The sequence below is a fragment of the Mixophyes fleayi genome, chromosome 4 (genome assembly GCF_038048845.1).
Source record: "Mixophyes fleayi isolate aMixFle1 chromosome 4, aMixFle1.hap1, whole genome shotgun sequence".
Lineage (NCBI taxonomy): Eukaryota > Metazoa > Chordata > Amphibia > Anura > Limnodynastidae > Mixophyes > Mixophyes fleayi.
The window spans coordinates 209,800,106-209,816,534 of record NC_134405.1 but is presented as its reverse complement, the minus strand read 5'-3'; the positions used below and the strand labels follow the sequence as shown (position 1 = coordinate 209,816,534).

Here is a 16,429-nt window from a genome sequence, read left to right as displayed (position 1 = left end):
TGGACATTTATAACAGTTTTCAGTTTGCTGAAGGGCAGAATATGGTGCTATCTTCTATAATGCAAAAGTTTGAAGATTACTTTGTGCCAAGGAAAAATGTGACATATGAAAGATATAAGTTTTTCACCTGTGATCAGAAGTCTGGAGAAGGATTTGATCAGTATGTTACAGAACTGCAATCACTCAGCAAAACCTGTGAGTTTGGTGATTTAAAGGACTCACTGATTAGAGATCGTATTGTCTGTGGAATACCTGATAATGGACTCAGAGAAAGATTGCTGAGAGAGCAAGACCTAACACTAGACAAGGCAATGACTATGTGCAGATCTACAGAAATGACCAGACTGCAAGCCAAACAGTTACACAAGGAATCTGATACTACTGTACATGTGGTGAAGAAAACAGAGCCAAGCAAACCACCATTCTCTAAAATGAAGCAGTCTAAAATGCAATCTAATAGGAAAATCTGCAGTAGATGTGGAAATACTCACAATCCTAAAATGTGCCCTGCTTATGGTAAAACCTGCATGAAATGTGGTGGACTTAATCACTTTGCCAAATGCTGTAGAACCAATAGTGAAACAAACAAAGTGCATGCCGTTGAACAAGCTACGTCTGAAGATTTTTTTGTGAATTGTATTGAACTTTGCAGTACAGACAAGAAAGAATGGATTGTTCCTTTAACAGTGAACGAGATTGTCATTCCCTTTAAGCTTGATACTGGTGCGCAGGTGAATTTGATATCGTTTCAAGACTATAAGACTTTTAGAGTAAAACCTAAAATTCATCCAGCCAATGTGAAAGTTACAGGCTACACTGGGGAGGAAATTCCTGTGAAAGGTACATGCCTAGTGACCCTGAGCTACAAAGGACAAAAGTTCAAAACATCGCTACTGATTGTGGATAAAGATGTACAACCGATTCTAGGATTAAGTTCATGTGAGAAGCTTAACTTGATAAAGAAAGTTTTCATGGTGACATCACAAGTAGAAGATGAATGCAAATCAGTGTTTACAGAATACAGAGACATGTTTGAAGGTTTAGGTTGTCTGCCTGGCGAGCATAAGATAAATCTAGACACGCAAGTTCCTCCAGTGATACACCCCTGTAGAAAAGTGCCATTTGCGCTGAGAGAAAAACTCAAACAGGAGTTAAACCGCATGGAAGCTTTGGGTGTGATACAGAAAGTTGATGAGCCTACTGAATGGGTGAGCTCCTTAGTAATTGTTGAAAAGAAAAATGGACAACTCAGAATATGTCTGGATCCAAGAGATTTAAATAAGGCTATTAAAAGAGAACATTTCAAACTACCAACCAGAGATGAAATCATGTCACAGTTTGCGGGAGCAAAATGGTTCAGTAAATTGGATGCATCTTCAGGATTCTGGCAAATGAAGCTAGATGAAGCCAGCTCAATGCTGTGTACATTTAATACCCCAGAAGGTCGATACAGATTCCTTCGACTACCATATGGGATATTGTCTGCTCCAGAAGTATATCACAAAAGGATACACATGATTTTTGAACACATTTCAGGTGTTGAAACAATGATGGATGACATTATTGTCTGGGGATCTACAAAAGAAGAACATGATTCTAGACTGAGACAAGTAATGGAACTTATCAAGAAGGTGAATCTAAAGCTGAACAAGGACAAATGTGAATTTGGTGTGAAAACACTTACCTTTATGGGTGACGTGGTCTCGGAGGAAGGTGTGAAGCCTGACCCGAGGAAAATATCAGCCATAATAAACATGGAACGTCCTAACAACAAAGACGACGTGAGAAGATTCCTAGGAATGATTACTTACTTAGGAAAGTTTATTTCTCAACTCTCCGAACAAACAGCACCTCTAAGATGGTTGTTGGACAAAAATAATGAGTGGATGTGGTCACATGAACAAGAAGAAAGTTGGCAAAACTTGAAACGGACCATCACAGAGCAACCGGTACTAAGATTCTTTGATCCTACAAAAAGTATAAGAATTTCAGCAGATGCCTCGCAATTTGGCCTAGGCTCAGTGTTGTTACAAGAACAGATAAGAAAAGAAACAGAGACAGACATCACAATGAAAGTGTTACAAGACATCATTCTGAAAGGATGGCCAGCAGAAAAAAATGCGTGCCCACTGTCTATTCATGATTATTGGATGTACCGCACTGACCTTACGGTTGTCAATGGTATTATTTACAAAGGCAATAGAATTATTATACCTGCACGACTAAGAAAAATTATGCTGTGCAAGATACATGAAGGCCACTTAGGAGAAGAGAAATGTAAACGGAGGGCGCGTGAAGTGATGTATTGGCCAAGAATGAACCAGGACATAGCACAGACAACAGCTACATGTGAACTGTGTCTTACGTACAGACCAAAGCAACAAGTCGAGCCGCTGAGTCCTCATGCAGTGCCAGAGAGACCATACCAGAAGGTAGGCGCAGATTTGTTTGATTGTATTGGAAAAACACACATTGTCGTGACTGATTATTATTCTAATTACCCTGAGGTGCAGACTCTACCTACAACTACTAGTAAAGCCGTAATCAGTTGCATGAAGTCAATCTTTGCAAGGCATGGTGTTCCTATGGAAGTGTTCACTGACAATGGACCTCAGTTTTCCAGCGCTGAATTTAGACAGTTTGCTGAAGAGTGGGAATTTGTCCATGCAACATCGAGTCCCCACTATCCACAGTCAAATGGGTTGGTGGAAAGTTCAGTAAAAACTGTAAAGAGTCTAATGAAAAAAGCACAAGACGGCAAAGAAGATTTCTACAAAAGTCTTTTAATCTACCGCAGTACACCTTTACAGAATGGACTCTCTCCTGCACAAATGCTGATGGGAAGGAGGATTAGAGCAAATCTTCCGATAAGTGACGAACTGCTTAATACGCATAACTCAGCATTGGTGAGACTGAGTAAGGTACGTCAACAGGAGAAACAGAAACTGTACCATGATAGGCGACCAAAAAGCTTATCTGATCTAAGATCAGGTGACCAAGTCCGTCTCCGAGATCATGAGAAAGGCATTTGGATGCAGAAAGGTATTGTGCAAGCACAAGTAGCACCAAGATCTTATATTGTACGTACAGATCGTGGAACAGAAGTAAGAAGAAATCGGGTCGATTTAAGATCTCAACCCAACCATAGTGATGGCAACACGACTGAAGAATACCCTTCATCTGACATGTATGATGGACTTGATAATGGTGAACAAACCATGATGGAAGAAAGGTCCAACATGGTTGACGATACACAGACTTTGTGTGAAAGACCCATAAGAGAAATACGCAGACCTGAGAGACTCATTGAAACGTGTTAGATGATGTTCTTAATGTTATATTGTTAAATTGTTATACTGAAGGATACAGGGCTTATCTTTAAAGAAAAGAAGATGTGATGTTATTGCATTAGATATGCTTAATGTTTGTAGACACTCCCTTATATGTTTAAGCTTGAATCTTTAGTGATGGTCCCTAAGACCATGGGGAATGCTGGGAAGTGGGTGTGGCCAGTGTGCAATGTACCCAGAGTCTGCAAATGGCTGAATAAAGAGCTCAGCAGTGCCCACCCATGCTTCAGTGTCCTGATGAACTGTTTTACAAGTATATTAACAAAACAATGTCCATGTTTCATCAATTTTTATTAATAACATGGAATAGATAGTGATATCTAGTATTACCTGTGCACGATTTCCAGTTTCCATTACAATCTATTTCTTTAACTTCCATGGATACAGACTGCTTCATGTTTTCACAAAATTAAGTCATTTTGTGGCTAAATCCAGAAAATATCTCTGAATTTGACTAAGTTTTATAAAATCTATGCAAGATAGAAACAACTCCTCACTCCCATGTAGAAACTAATGTAAGCTGACATGCTAAACACATGCAGTCATATGCAAACACTTTAGTTATTTCAGGTACAGTATTTAGTTCAGTAAAACACAGGCTTTCATATATATTTGACTTCAAATTCAATTTTGCCAGAGGCTCTTTTCAGCTCAGATTTCGCATGTCAATTAACCTAAATAAATATATCTGAATATAATTTCCAGCATGCCTGGAGCTGGCACAGGAGATTACACACATTTTTAAACATAGCAGAACATGAATACACCCCTGTACATGAACATCAGAATATTAACACAAGCCATCAATCCTACTAAAGTCCAGGATACAAATCTGACCTCCCCTTTTCTTCTGCAGTGAGCTATGGTAGTCCCTGTCATCACCATGTTAAGACGAAAGACATTTGCCATGTAGTCAATTTAAGCGTAATGTGAACCATTCCTGGTTTACTATTAAAGCCACTGTGTAAAGAATACACAGAGTAGCAGCACTAGACATGCACACAGGCCACCAATTTGGCAGAAACTGGACACCAGAAATGACACTTTTTGATGGTCACAATATAGAATTTTTTTCTTGAATAGCAAAAAACAAAAACATATTCTCTGGGTAACAATGATCCTCAAATATTTGCTTTGAAACTGTATGGAAAGGTGTTTTATTTTTTGCATTGTAAGTTTTTGGTTGTTGTTTTAGATTATGTGATTTTTCATTTAAAGTATGTTAAAGGATTCTATTGCAGATGATTGCATTCAGTATTGTATTGCAATAGGTTACATATTACTGGTGAAACACTTGCAGGATGATTTATAAGGCACAAATCAGAGTAAACACTGTGCACCTGATGGTTTTCTTTACAAAGGCAGAACAAAATGCTGTAATGGTGCTTTCGGTTATTGATTATACTCATAAAGATATAATAAACTACAGAAAGCTCTAAGTGAGACAGAAAAACAATGTCCTACCACCAGAGAGCTTGTGGACCAATTTTATGCCACAGGGTCATTCTAAGCATTTATAGGAAGGACGTAGTGTAGCACTAACAACTCTTAGATATATTATGATCTGTATGTGACAACCAACCTCCTGGGATAACTTTGACAGGGTGAATAAAAACCAACATTGGCAATAAACTGAGCTTCTTACCTCTCCTTCTGCATCCAGTCTGCTGACCTCATCCGACATACTTGTCAAATTACCCCCATGTAGCAAAGAGTCATCATCTTTAGGACTGTTTGCAGCTTCCAAGTCATCAAAGAATATATTTATGTCTTTAACACCTAGGGAAAAAAACACATACAATGTTTTTTTTTTAATATATGTATAAAGATTCATTAATGTAACAAAAATTTACTTTTTTTTGGTCATCCTAAGCATTGATATCTCCTTAAGAAAAACAAAACAAAAACCTGCTGGCATAGGGCAGATTTTGTTGAACCGGAATATCGACAATCCAGGCCATGTTGTCCCAAGTCTCTTGCAAGAAGCTTTTGCAATGTAGAGTGTAGCTCTTAGAAGAAGAGAGCAGTTGCAGAAGGAACTTTCCCATGCAAGAATATAGAACTGTCACTGCAGGTAACTATAAACCAACCCATTGATTCTAACAAATGTCACTTTAATGTCACAATAGTTTTATTTTGAAAACTTGGGTGAACTGTATCTATTATTTGTTGAGAGGCTTACAATCACTTCAGTAAGCGTATTATCTGGATGGTTGCCGTGAGTTATAAACATCACAGTAACTTCAAGGAATCATAAATTAAAGTAAATCTATTAAATTCTGTGAAATAATACAACACCCTCTCTTTATAGCTATACCTTCAAGTCAGGGCCTGATCAGCAAACAGGCTGACCAGGCTGCAGCCTGGGGCGCTGGGTCCCGGGGGGCGCAGTGCCGGGCACAGTAACATTTGCTTTTATATTTTATTTTATTTTTAAATTACCGGTGATCGGCGCCTTCTTCTTTCAATCTCGAGGCCGTCCCTTAGTCTCTAGGGGGCGGTCCTGACTGTCACCGGATCCAATTAGGAAGCAAGCAGGCAGCTAACAGTAATCTGAGGATGTTAGCTGTCCTGCCAGTGCGGGCGCGCTCTCACTGCTTAGTGTGGTCACGTGAGATTATCACATCTCACGTGACCACATTAAGCAGTGACAGCGCCCCCACACTGGCAGATCAGCTAACATCCTCGGATTACTGTTAGCTGCCTGTCAGAAGACAGAAGTTCCAGCGTTTGAAGAGAGGAGGAGCAGAAGACAGCCAGGTAAGTTCTGTCCAGAATATAAAGGAAGAGGATGTGATACAGGTGGCAACTGTGTAGGGGGAGGGGGGAGATTACTGGTGTGGGGAGGGGATTAATGATTTGGCAGCAATGGGTTTGAAGAACTGCCTGGGGGGGAAAAATGAGTTGCCTGCAATCGATTGATGATTTTGTGTGTAGGGGGGAGTTAATTAACTACCTGCAGTAGGTTGATTATTGAGGTGGAGGGGTGTAATGCACTGCCTGCAATGGGGTGATCAATTTGGCTGGGGAGGGGGTTAATGAATTGGCTGCGGTGGGTTGAAGAATTTGGGGGGGGGGGGGCAATGTATTGGCTGCACCAGGTTGATGAACTTACCTAGGGGGGGGGGGTTACTGAATTACCTGCAACTGTTGATGAACACTATAGCATTGGTTTATATATACCATGATGTAACATATTGCTATATGGTGATTGTCAAATTTCCCTGGTTCCACATTGCTCTTTTATAGATCATAGAAAGCAGTTATTGGGATATTTTTTTTATACATCCTTTAGATCAGATAGAAAACCATATCTACCTGGATAATGAATGCCTGTGTTTCCATTTGAGAGGGCGCACTTGCCAGAAGATGAGGCCTCCATTTTTATTGCCCTTCTGAGAGGAGGAAGCGAGGAGTGTCTAACCACAATGTGATCGTTCGGCACAGAATTATTCGCCACACTTTTCCTTTGATGAATCTGTAATTGTTTTTTAGACCCATGAATGGATATACTTATTCCTGGAAAGAAAAAAAAAAGTATAAACTAAGCAATGGCAACTATATTGCTAAGATACACTTAACAACTTGAGTCATTTCACAGTATGATAATAGTATGATCCTGCTGTTCCCACTTTTTTGAATCAATCAGTGCTTAAAAAATATTTTATCATTAATTATTTACTACAGGCTAGATAATTGCAATTATCAAGTAAGTTTGAAAAACCGAAGTCAGATGTGATCATGTAGCATGAATTGTTGTTTCCAGTTAAAGACAGTGGCTTGTTTATAATGTTTGACAGCCTCAAAAATACCGAAACCTTTTTTTTTCCATCTATAATTATTACAATGCATTACTGGGGCGATTGAACCGGGAAATTAATCTGACTGCCATTTATGGGGTAAGGAAGAACTTTTTTTTCCCGCTGTGATGGTAAATTGGCAGCTTCCTGGTTGGGGTTTTGTTTGCCCATCCTGTGGATCAACACTGTTGGTCTGAATAGGAGTAGATTGAACATTTTTTCTAACTATGTAACTGTGAGCAAAATTTAAGGCACATTCATGTGCATGTAGCTGGGGACATCTGGATCTTCTCTGCTTCTCTCTTTATAAAATACAACATTTTGCACCCATAAGCACAGGTACATTTGTGCAAAACAGGCATAATATGGTATTGGCCTGTTCCCTATGCATACATTCTTATAAAGTTAGAAATTCAAAGATGTAACTCCCTTACTGTGAATATATATATATATATATATATATATATATATATATATATGAACTAGGAAAGTCCTTATTCTTAAGACATACTACTGTCTGTCCACCATCCACCTTTCACTCTGCCCTAAAATAGCACTAATACGTCCTCATCATCTCACGTACATTCCAGCACTGTAGGGAAGTCCTGGCCCCATGGGAAATTACAGTAGGCATTTGGTTCTCTCATATCCAAGCAGTGAGAAGACTGCACTCAGACACAACAATGAAAAATCTGAGAGACTTTCTCAACAATCAAGAAAACCATATATTTGTGCCCCTAAGTATATTTCAGAAGTTTGATATAGATTGTTTCTTTTTCTTTTATATATTAAATGTGTTTTCCCCAAACACCTCAGATACATTGCATTTTAATTTTAAATAGAGGTCCTTATATTAAAAAGCTACATAAAATCATAGGATTTGAGAATGTGGATGGTTTTAATAACCAGAACCTAGAATAATGATTAGCCATTTTGACCAGAATCATGCAACTGCACCCCTTCTCTCTCCGTTCTAACAAACAAACTTAAAGCAGAAATCTCATGATAAAATCAGGTTTGTTTATAATAGTTAATTGTACTGAAAATTACTTTATATTCCAAAGTTTACCATACTTGAAAACTCCTATACATTGTGTTAGCCGCGTTCTTGACAAACATATTTTTATTTTGATTATTTGATGTCTTATGCTGACAATACATGATAGTTACACTAATATGCTCACAAAATAGCAATCTTATTCTTGTATTGCAGTAACATTTTTTGCAGTAGCAATGGTATGTTTTTCCAGCCAGTTTAAACTGCTGAAAGGTACAATTAATGCCTGCACAGCATCACAAGAAGCTGACACTAGCAAGGATCAAACAGAGATTTACTGAGCATCGTTTGGTTGACTTTGGTCATTTATATGGACACTGAACAGAGCCGCCTACTTGTCAATCCCAAACCAATTTAATTTTCATTGCTTAATTTTATTATCCTGATTGTTTTAGCCTTCCTCATAGGTAGCAGATCTGTTGTGTCAGTGTTATACAGATACTGTACAAACATTTTATTCCTTATTCACTGGAGCAATGTTTGCTTATATTAAATGAGCATATTTAAGCATGATGTCTACTTTGTATTTTTTGTATAGTTTGCAATTTACATTTTAGTATTAGTTTGGTGTGCATTGTTAACAAAATGCCAATATGTATGTCTGCATGTTTTTTAGGTTATTTGACATTCCTAAAAAACAATTTCTTAGTTTTGCCCACCAACAACAAGAAATTCAGAGCTCTTACTGACAAGCAATCAGTTAAACTTATTTCAATTTCAAATCTGTTGGTGCTTAGCTTAATCTTTGTTCAAACATGTTTTTTTAGGGTTTATATGTACCGCATCATCTCTCCAATTCACTGCTAGAGAATTGATCAAGCACACATTAAGATATAGCATAGAGGTTGTATTTGCAAACGTCATCCTTGGGGTAACTTGCAATTATTTAAAGAATATTTTTTTAAAAAAGTTGGCCCCCTCCTCTGTACGGTCCATGATTCCACTGGGTCCCTACAATAGAAATCCAAATGCATGAGTAGGCCACAAGTTGAGTCCTATGTCTGCCCTACCTCCTGCGTACATTTAATGTATGGAGATTTCCCATTCATTTGAAAAACCCACTCATTTTTTGCATGAATAGAGAAACTACTAAATGACCCAGATGAAGAAGTAAAAATATTAGCAGTATATAGTGTAGTGTGTTTGCTGGAATATAGAAAATAGTACTCAAGATTGGTCACTCAAAAAATGCAATTTAATGGTCAGCTAAAGCAGTGCTGCTGCATCCTATCACTGCTATTTATGACATTAAATGAAAGTGGGAATTCTGCACAGAACACTAAAGGCCAAATTTTGCTGTAAAAATGTCCATGTGCAAATGTGGAATGAGGCAAATATTCTGCAGACCTGTTTCGAAACGTTTACTCATTTCTACATATAGCTGCACCATATTTAAGATGCTCTTACATAGAGAAAAATTAGTAGCTTGATATATGACTACATTAATTTTCATTTTAATGTCTTTCGTACAAGAAATCTCCATCTATAATTACTGCAGTGCATCCGGGTGATTGATGCGGGGGAATTAATCAGGCTGCCATTTATGGGGTATGGAAAGAGTTTTTTCCTGCTGCAAGGATAAATTGGCAGCTTCCTTGTTTTGGGGGTTTTGCTTGCCTCTTTTACAGACACTGTCATCTTGATGCACAGATCAATGTTCTTCCCATAATCACAGGCACATTTGTGCAAACCAAGCAGATGATGGTACAATCATAGGACATAGGGCTGTTCCTTATCCAGTCATTGTTGTAAAATTATAACTACAAAGTATCACCTTTGGTGAGGCTGTTTCAAAATAGAAAATTATTTTCGCTCTATACTGTGAAAAACAACACATGGAATATCATATCACTCATTGCTGCTCTTGCTTATTCCTTCTAGCGTGCAGCTTGTGGGAGAGGCCCCAGGGCATGCTGGCACAATTGAGGTATGTTGGCTGTCAGCTACTGGATGGATTTGACATGTGAGAAAGACAAGGATACACATGCTGACCTCTCCCCTGCCACATCTCCCAACTCAGACGTGGTCTGGTGAAACCTGATATCAAGGGGGACCAGACACAGACTGCTGTTGGGTGCCTTATGTCTTATAATACAGACTCAGCATGCTCTTGCTTCAGTAAATAGTCTTAACCTCTTGATGCTCTAAGTGCAGTTTATCTCCATTATATTAATTTGTAGATGTACTCTATTCACACACAATTCACTGTATACTCATAATCATATAGAGATGGGGATGACAAATCTGAGTCAATTCGTGGGACCGTTACTGAATGTAATTGTTTTTTAATTTCTCATTCAATGGTAATCAATACTACATTTTTGCTATTGGGTGGAATAATTTTTTCAATTAATTTTGTATATTCACTTATTACTTTAAAAAACTGAAAACAAATTAACTAGTCACTTACTTGATGCTGAAGAACATCATATTGTTTGGTATAACTCTGCCACACTGACAATCCCTACACTTGCTCCCTACCAATTCAAATTTCTCACCCTCAACTGCCCCACCCCTATATCTCTGATCTCCTCTCCCTATACCTTCCCCACCCCTATATCTCCAACCTCCTCCTCCTGTCCTTCTCTCCATTCAAGCAATGGTCGCCATCTTACGTCCCAACTTGTAACCACATCTCACTATTGTGTCATAGACTAGGTTCTATAGTACCACTTCCCACCTCTGGAACGCTGTCCCTCATCCTATTAGACTCTTCTCCAGCCGTTAAAGCTTCAACACTCACTACAAATCCATCTGTTCAATAAAGCCTACCAGTCCAGGCATGTAAGTACAGTATCCTTATACACAGTAGGTCTTTAAATAAAAGACAGATTTTAATTATCTAACTAATAGCATTCTTGAGAATCTGGCCAGAATATTTATCAAATGAAATTTAAATCAACTATAAACATAACAATAGCAAATGGCAATTTACATTCCTGTAATGGATAATTTCATTCATGTAGCGGGATGTTGTCTTTCTAATAGTCCATTCTTTGGGGAAGTTCAAACAGAAAATTGATGGTGATAATGGCAATAAACTCCCTTTAGGAGTTTGTCTTCTCTTGTGTTCTAAAAGTTTGTTTCATAAATAGATAGGATAGACAGGGACAGCGTGTCCCGAGATTTGCTGTTTGCAGGGACCAGGCTCGGACTGGCCTGCCGGGCAGCCTGTCTATTTACCGGTAGGCCCGGTCGTGTTGAAGCTCCGCCCCCTCCGTGGTTAGGGCGGAGCTTATGGGGAAGACCTGTCTTACGATGGCGGCAACAGCGGCGGCGACACTTTGGTAATAAACACACTACCGCGCAGGTGCAGAAAGCCTAGACACGGCTCTCTGCACCTGCGCGGTAGTGTGTTTTTCACTTTCAGCAGGGGAGGAGGAGTTCTTCCTGTTGTCATCACTAGACACGGCCGCCCAGAGGAGCAGGATGCCGGAGATTTTCACAGACTAAGGAGACAAGTAAGTGAGTCCGCAGCCAAGCCAGCCTGTCATTATTTTTTTTTTAAACAGAAAAGAGCAGAGAAGCCCTGAAGGAAATAGTGAGAGGGATGAAAGAAGGACAAGGGGCCAGGTCATCATATCAGAGTGAGAAGGGGGGGGGGGGGGCAGGTCAGCATGGCAAAGTGAGAAGGGGGGCCAAGTCAGCATGGCAGAGTGAGAAGGGGGGGCCAGGTCAGCATGGCAGAGTGAGAAGGGGGGGGCAGGTCAGCATGGCAGAGTGAGAAGGGGGGGCCAGGTCAGCATGGCAGAGTGTGAAGGGGGGCCCATGTCAGCATGGCAGTGTGAGAAGGGGGGGGGCCCGGTCAGCATGGCAGAGTTAGAAGGTAGGGCCAGGTCAGCATGGCAGAGTGAGAAGGGGGGCCAAGTCAGCATGGCAGAGTGAGAAGGGGGGGCCAGGTCAGCATGGCAGAGTGTGAAGGGGGGGCCAGGTCAGCATGGTAGAGTGTGAAGGGGGCCCAAGTCAGCATGGCAGTGTGTGAAGGGGGGCCAGGTCAGCATGGCAGAGTGTGAAGGGTAGCAAAAGCAGCATGCTGGGCGCAGTGTGATCATAAGGAGGCACCACATGGTGATTAAGGGGCACAGTAGTGTGTGTGATGGCACAGCGGGCTTCTGGCAATGTAATGTGTGTATGGTAGGTGGTGGCTAAGTATTAAATGTGGGTCCTATTGATTTAACACCGGAGCTGGTTGGAATTTTCTAAATGTACCCATTATTTTTTCCAAATAGGGCCCTCAACATTCCTGGATCCAGACAAGCCGCAACTAAAGAAACCAGCAGCCACAGGTGGTAAAAGTCACAAGAACAGGTAGGACAGTTTGTCAAATGTTCTGAGTCTAGTGCAGGCTTGGCTAACCTGTGGTACTCCAGGTGTTGTGAAACTACAAGTCCCAGCATACCCTTCCAGCAATAAGCTGATATATATTGGCAAAGCATGCTGGGGCTTGTAGTTTCACAACACCTGGAGTGCCACAGGTTAGCCAAGCCTGGTCTAGTGGGACAATGCCAATTTTTGGTGACTGTTCTGCCCAATCTAAGGTGCAGGTCAAGACTCTTTATACACACACTGCATTCTTTACATACTACACTATGGTGCTAGCTGTCCTTCGTGGACTGACCACTCCCCCTCTAGTGTCTGGTCCCGCCTCTTTGATGGTTGGCCACACCCCCTCTGGTGGGCCCCTAGCGTTGCAGTCCCCCGGTGGGCCCTTCATGCCCCAGTCCGACACTGGCAGGGACTTTCAATACATCTCAGTCCAAGAGGCCATCTGGATGATGTTCCCAAGGTAGTACTCGGTCCGGTTATAAGAAAATGCAGAGTGATGATTCCTATGGTTCTCTATTTGCACACAGAACATCCGATGCTTAGTCAAGTGTTATGCTGGAATAATGTCTTAATCATACCAAGCGAGGACCAGCGCTCTCTGATTAGTGATGGCTGTGCATTTGGACATGAGACCAGGCCACTGTGTGTAGAAGCTGTGATTCTCTGTACTATTACTGACTGCTGGCTAATTTATGTTACAGAGTTCAGTCATCGGGAATGGATTGCATAGACGAGCATTGCATAATAGGCTGCACATTAGCATATGTTTTAATCTATCAAATAGCTGCTTGGAAAAATGCCAAAACATGCAAATAGGTGTTAATAACCAACACGTTTCCCCGTATTGATAAAGGGCTTCCTCAGCGATAAAATGTCAACAGTCAAAGCAGGGTTTTTATAGTGTCCCGAACCTCACCAATTGTGTTAATTGCTCCTTATTAGGAGCAGGTGTGCGCAGTGAGGCAAAGAGCAGTAATCAAATCATTAGTTACAGTCTTTTCACAGGTAAACCACTGTTATTTATGTCCTATAATATCATGAGGATATATACAAAGTTCAGTGTGTATCCATTAGCTGGTTTCCAGGTATATTGAGCAAATGTGTAATAAAATAATTTAGTAGACATGGGGGGGGAATTCAATTGGCCGCGTTACTGTTAAAAGTAAGATAGCTTGCACATTATTACCGTTATTACAGTAATAGTGCACTTAATTACCGTTATTACGGTAGTTTTAACGTCGGCTTTTTGGAGCTGCTAGCAAATAGTCATATGACAATAACAATCATTAGAAAAATAATAACATGCAACACAAGCAATCTGCCGAATAGGGAATGACCCTATATATTACAACTAAGGGGGAGGTACAGATTATTTGTAGAAGTAGCTGTATTAGATGTTTTTCATGAGGACACTATCTTGAATGTTAGGAAACAAGTATCTAATTAGTATTAAATAATATATGGATTTAAGATAGGCATTAGGTCATTCTGCAATCCACACGAATGGGGATATTAGCACAATTTCAGCTGAATATCAGATGAATCACTGAGATGCCGGCACATGCAGCTGCGTGTAATAAGAGTTAATAAGTGTGGGCGGTGATCAGCAGCGGAACATTAGACTTGGGAGAGTATGTATGACATAGACAAGGACTACAATTCATCTCCTTAACGGGACGAAATGTGTTGGGTTGCAACACTTATTGCATACAGTATCATTGTGATTATTCAGGACAATCAGTATTATTTTGAGCTTGGGGAGTTTTTAATCTGTGTCTACAGCTATCCTATATCATTAACATTTTTTGGATTATTGTACGGGTGGACTGTTACACTGATCACATGACAATCTCAGAGGTGAGGGAGTGAGAATGAGGCAAACATCGCTCACTGTGCCTGACGGAGCTCAGGATACAATTCAGCATGGTATACTACACTACAAGCAGGCCTCATTTCATACCAGAACCCACCAAGCATCTGCACGTCATCCGCATTATACCATCTCAGACCTCTGGAGGTAATAGAAACGTACCTTGGTTAGTGTTCACACTTATTGACTTGTTACACTCACTATATATATCTTATACGGCAGCTCTATACACGGAGGTTTATGACAGTCATTCTAATTCAACCCCGAGGAGAATAATATCCATCATCATATACACAGGTGTGGTAATACCAACATAAACCTCCATTAAGAGTACAGTTTCTATACTGCGTCACATGTTTCATAACACACTTCTATTCATTTTAGATTGACCCACTTGAACAAGCAAGATACAACATCTGATTGAATACCATTAGAAGACTTCCAATAGATGTTTTATACTAAAGACATCTCCCTTTATATATTTATATTTGCAATATTTTAATTTCATTAAAGCTATCCTAAACCTCACACACATTCCTTGTACAATTATTCTTCTACATACATTTAAGGGTGCTGTGCGCTTGGAATACTGTTTTAATCCGCAGAACATTGCCCAGAGCATCATACTAATTACACCAGCTTGTCTTCTTTCCATAGTACATCCTAGTGCCATCTCTACCCCAGGTAAATGGAACACTTGCACCCAGCTGTCCACATGATGTAGAAGAAAACGTGATTCATCCGACGAGGCCACCTTCTCCCATTACTCCATGATCCAGTTCTGATGCTCATGTGTCCATTGTATATAGCGCCACTAATTCCGCAGCGCTGTACAGAGAACTCACTCACATCAGTCCGCGCCCCATTGGGGCTTACAATCTAAATTCCCTAACATACAAACACACAGACACACACACATACACACAGACAGACAGAGAAGGACCACGGTCAATTTGATAGCAGCCAATTAACCTACTAGTATGTTTTGGGAGTGTGGGAGGAAACCGGAGCACCCGGAGGAAACCCACGCAAACACGAGGAAAACATACAAACTCCACACAGATAAGGCCATGGTCGGGAATTGAACTCATGACCCCAGTGCTGTGAGGCAGAACTGTTAACCACTAAGCCACCATATTGCCATGATGCATTGTGTGTTCTGACATCTTTCTATCGTCTCACCATCACAATTCCGCACTCAGATCTTTATGCTTGTCTATTTTTCCTGCTTCCAACACATCAGTTTCAGGAACTGACTGTTCACTTGCTCCCTAAAATCAACGTTATCCATATATATATATATATATATATATATATATATATATATATATATATATACATACATACATGCACACACACACACATCGTATGCACTGGGAAAGTAATTTTCTTAAAGCATACTGCTGTCTGTCCATCATCCACCCTTCACTCTGCCCTGGAATAGCACTATTATGTTCTCACCATGTAGGTGTTAGTTCACGTGAGTTCTAGCACTGTAGGGCAGTTCTGGCCCCATGGGAAATTACAGTAGGCATTTGGTTCTGTCATATTCAAGCATTGAGAAGACTGTTCAGACACAACAATGAAAAATCTGATAGACAAAATCATCTACCTATGCCCCTAAGTATATATCAAAACTTTAATATAGATTTTTTTTCTCCAAACACCTCAGATACATTGCAAACTATTATTAAATATGTGTCCCAACATTGAAAAGCTCCACAAAATCAATCAGAAGAATCTGAGAATGTGGATGGTTTTGATAACCAGAACCTAAAATGATAAAAAAAAAATCTAATCTTGTAGAGTCAGGATCATAAATCTGCTCCTCTGCTCTCTCTATTAAGCATTTATTTTTCTTTTACAGACTAACTTAAAGCAGTAATTTCATGAAATAAGCAGTTGTTTTTTTTGTTTATTCTGTTTTTATTGAAGATTAGGCAAGGATACAAAATTATTAGAGATGTGCACCGGCGACTTTTGGTGTCTCGTGTTTTGTGTTTTGGATTCGGATTTCCGCGATGCT

The 16,429-nt window shown here is 40.1% G+C and overlaps 1 protein-coding gene across 1 annotated transcript in view; it reads right to left on the bottom strand.

The window, feature by feature from the left end:
* Window positions 1–16,429, bottom strand: part of ANO4 (anoctamin 4) — a 117,669-nt gene that overhangs the window by 84,799 nt on the left and 16,441 nt on the right. The window contains exons 2-3 of the mRNA XM_075209245.1: window positions 6,669–6,869; window positions 4,996–5,129 (exon numbers count right to left, since the gene is read on the bottom strand). Coding sequence (XP_075065346.1) covers window positions 4,996–5,129; window positions 6,669–6,732 — 198 coding nt within the window. The 5' untranslated portion in view covers window positions 6,733–6,869. The remainder of the gene's footprint in view (window positions 1–4,995; window positions 5,130–6,668; window positions 6,870–16,429) is intronic.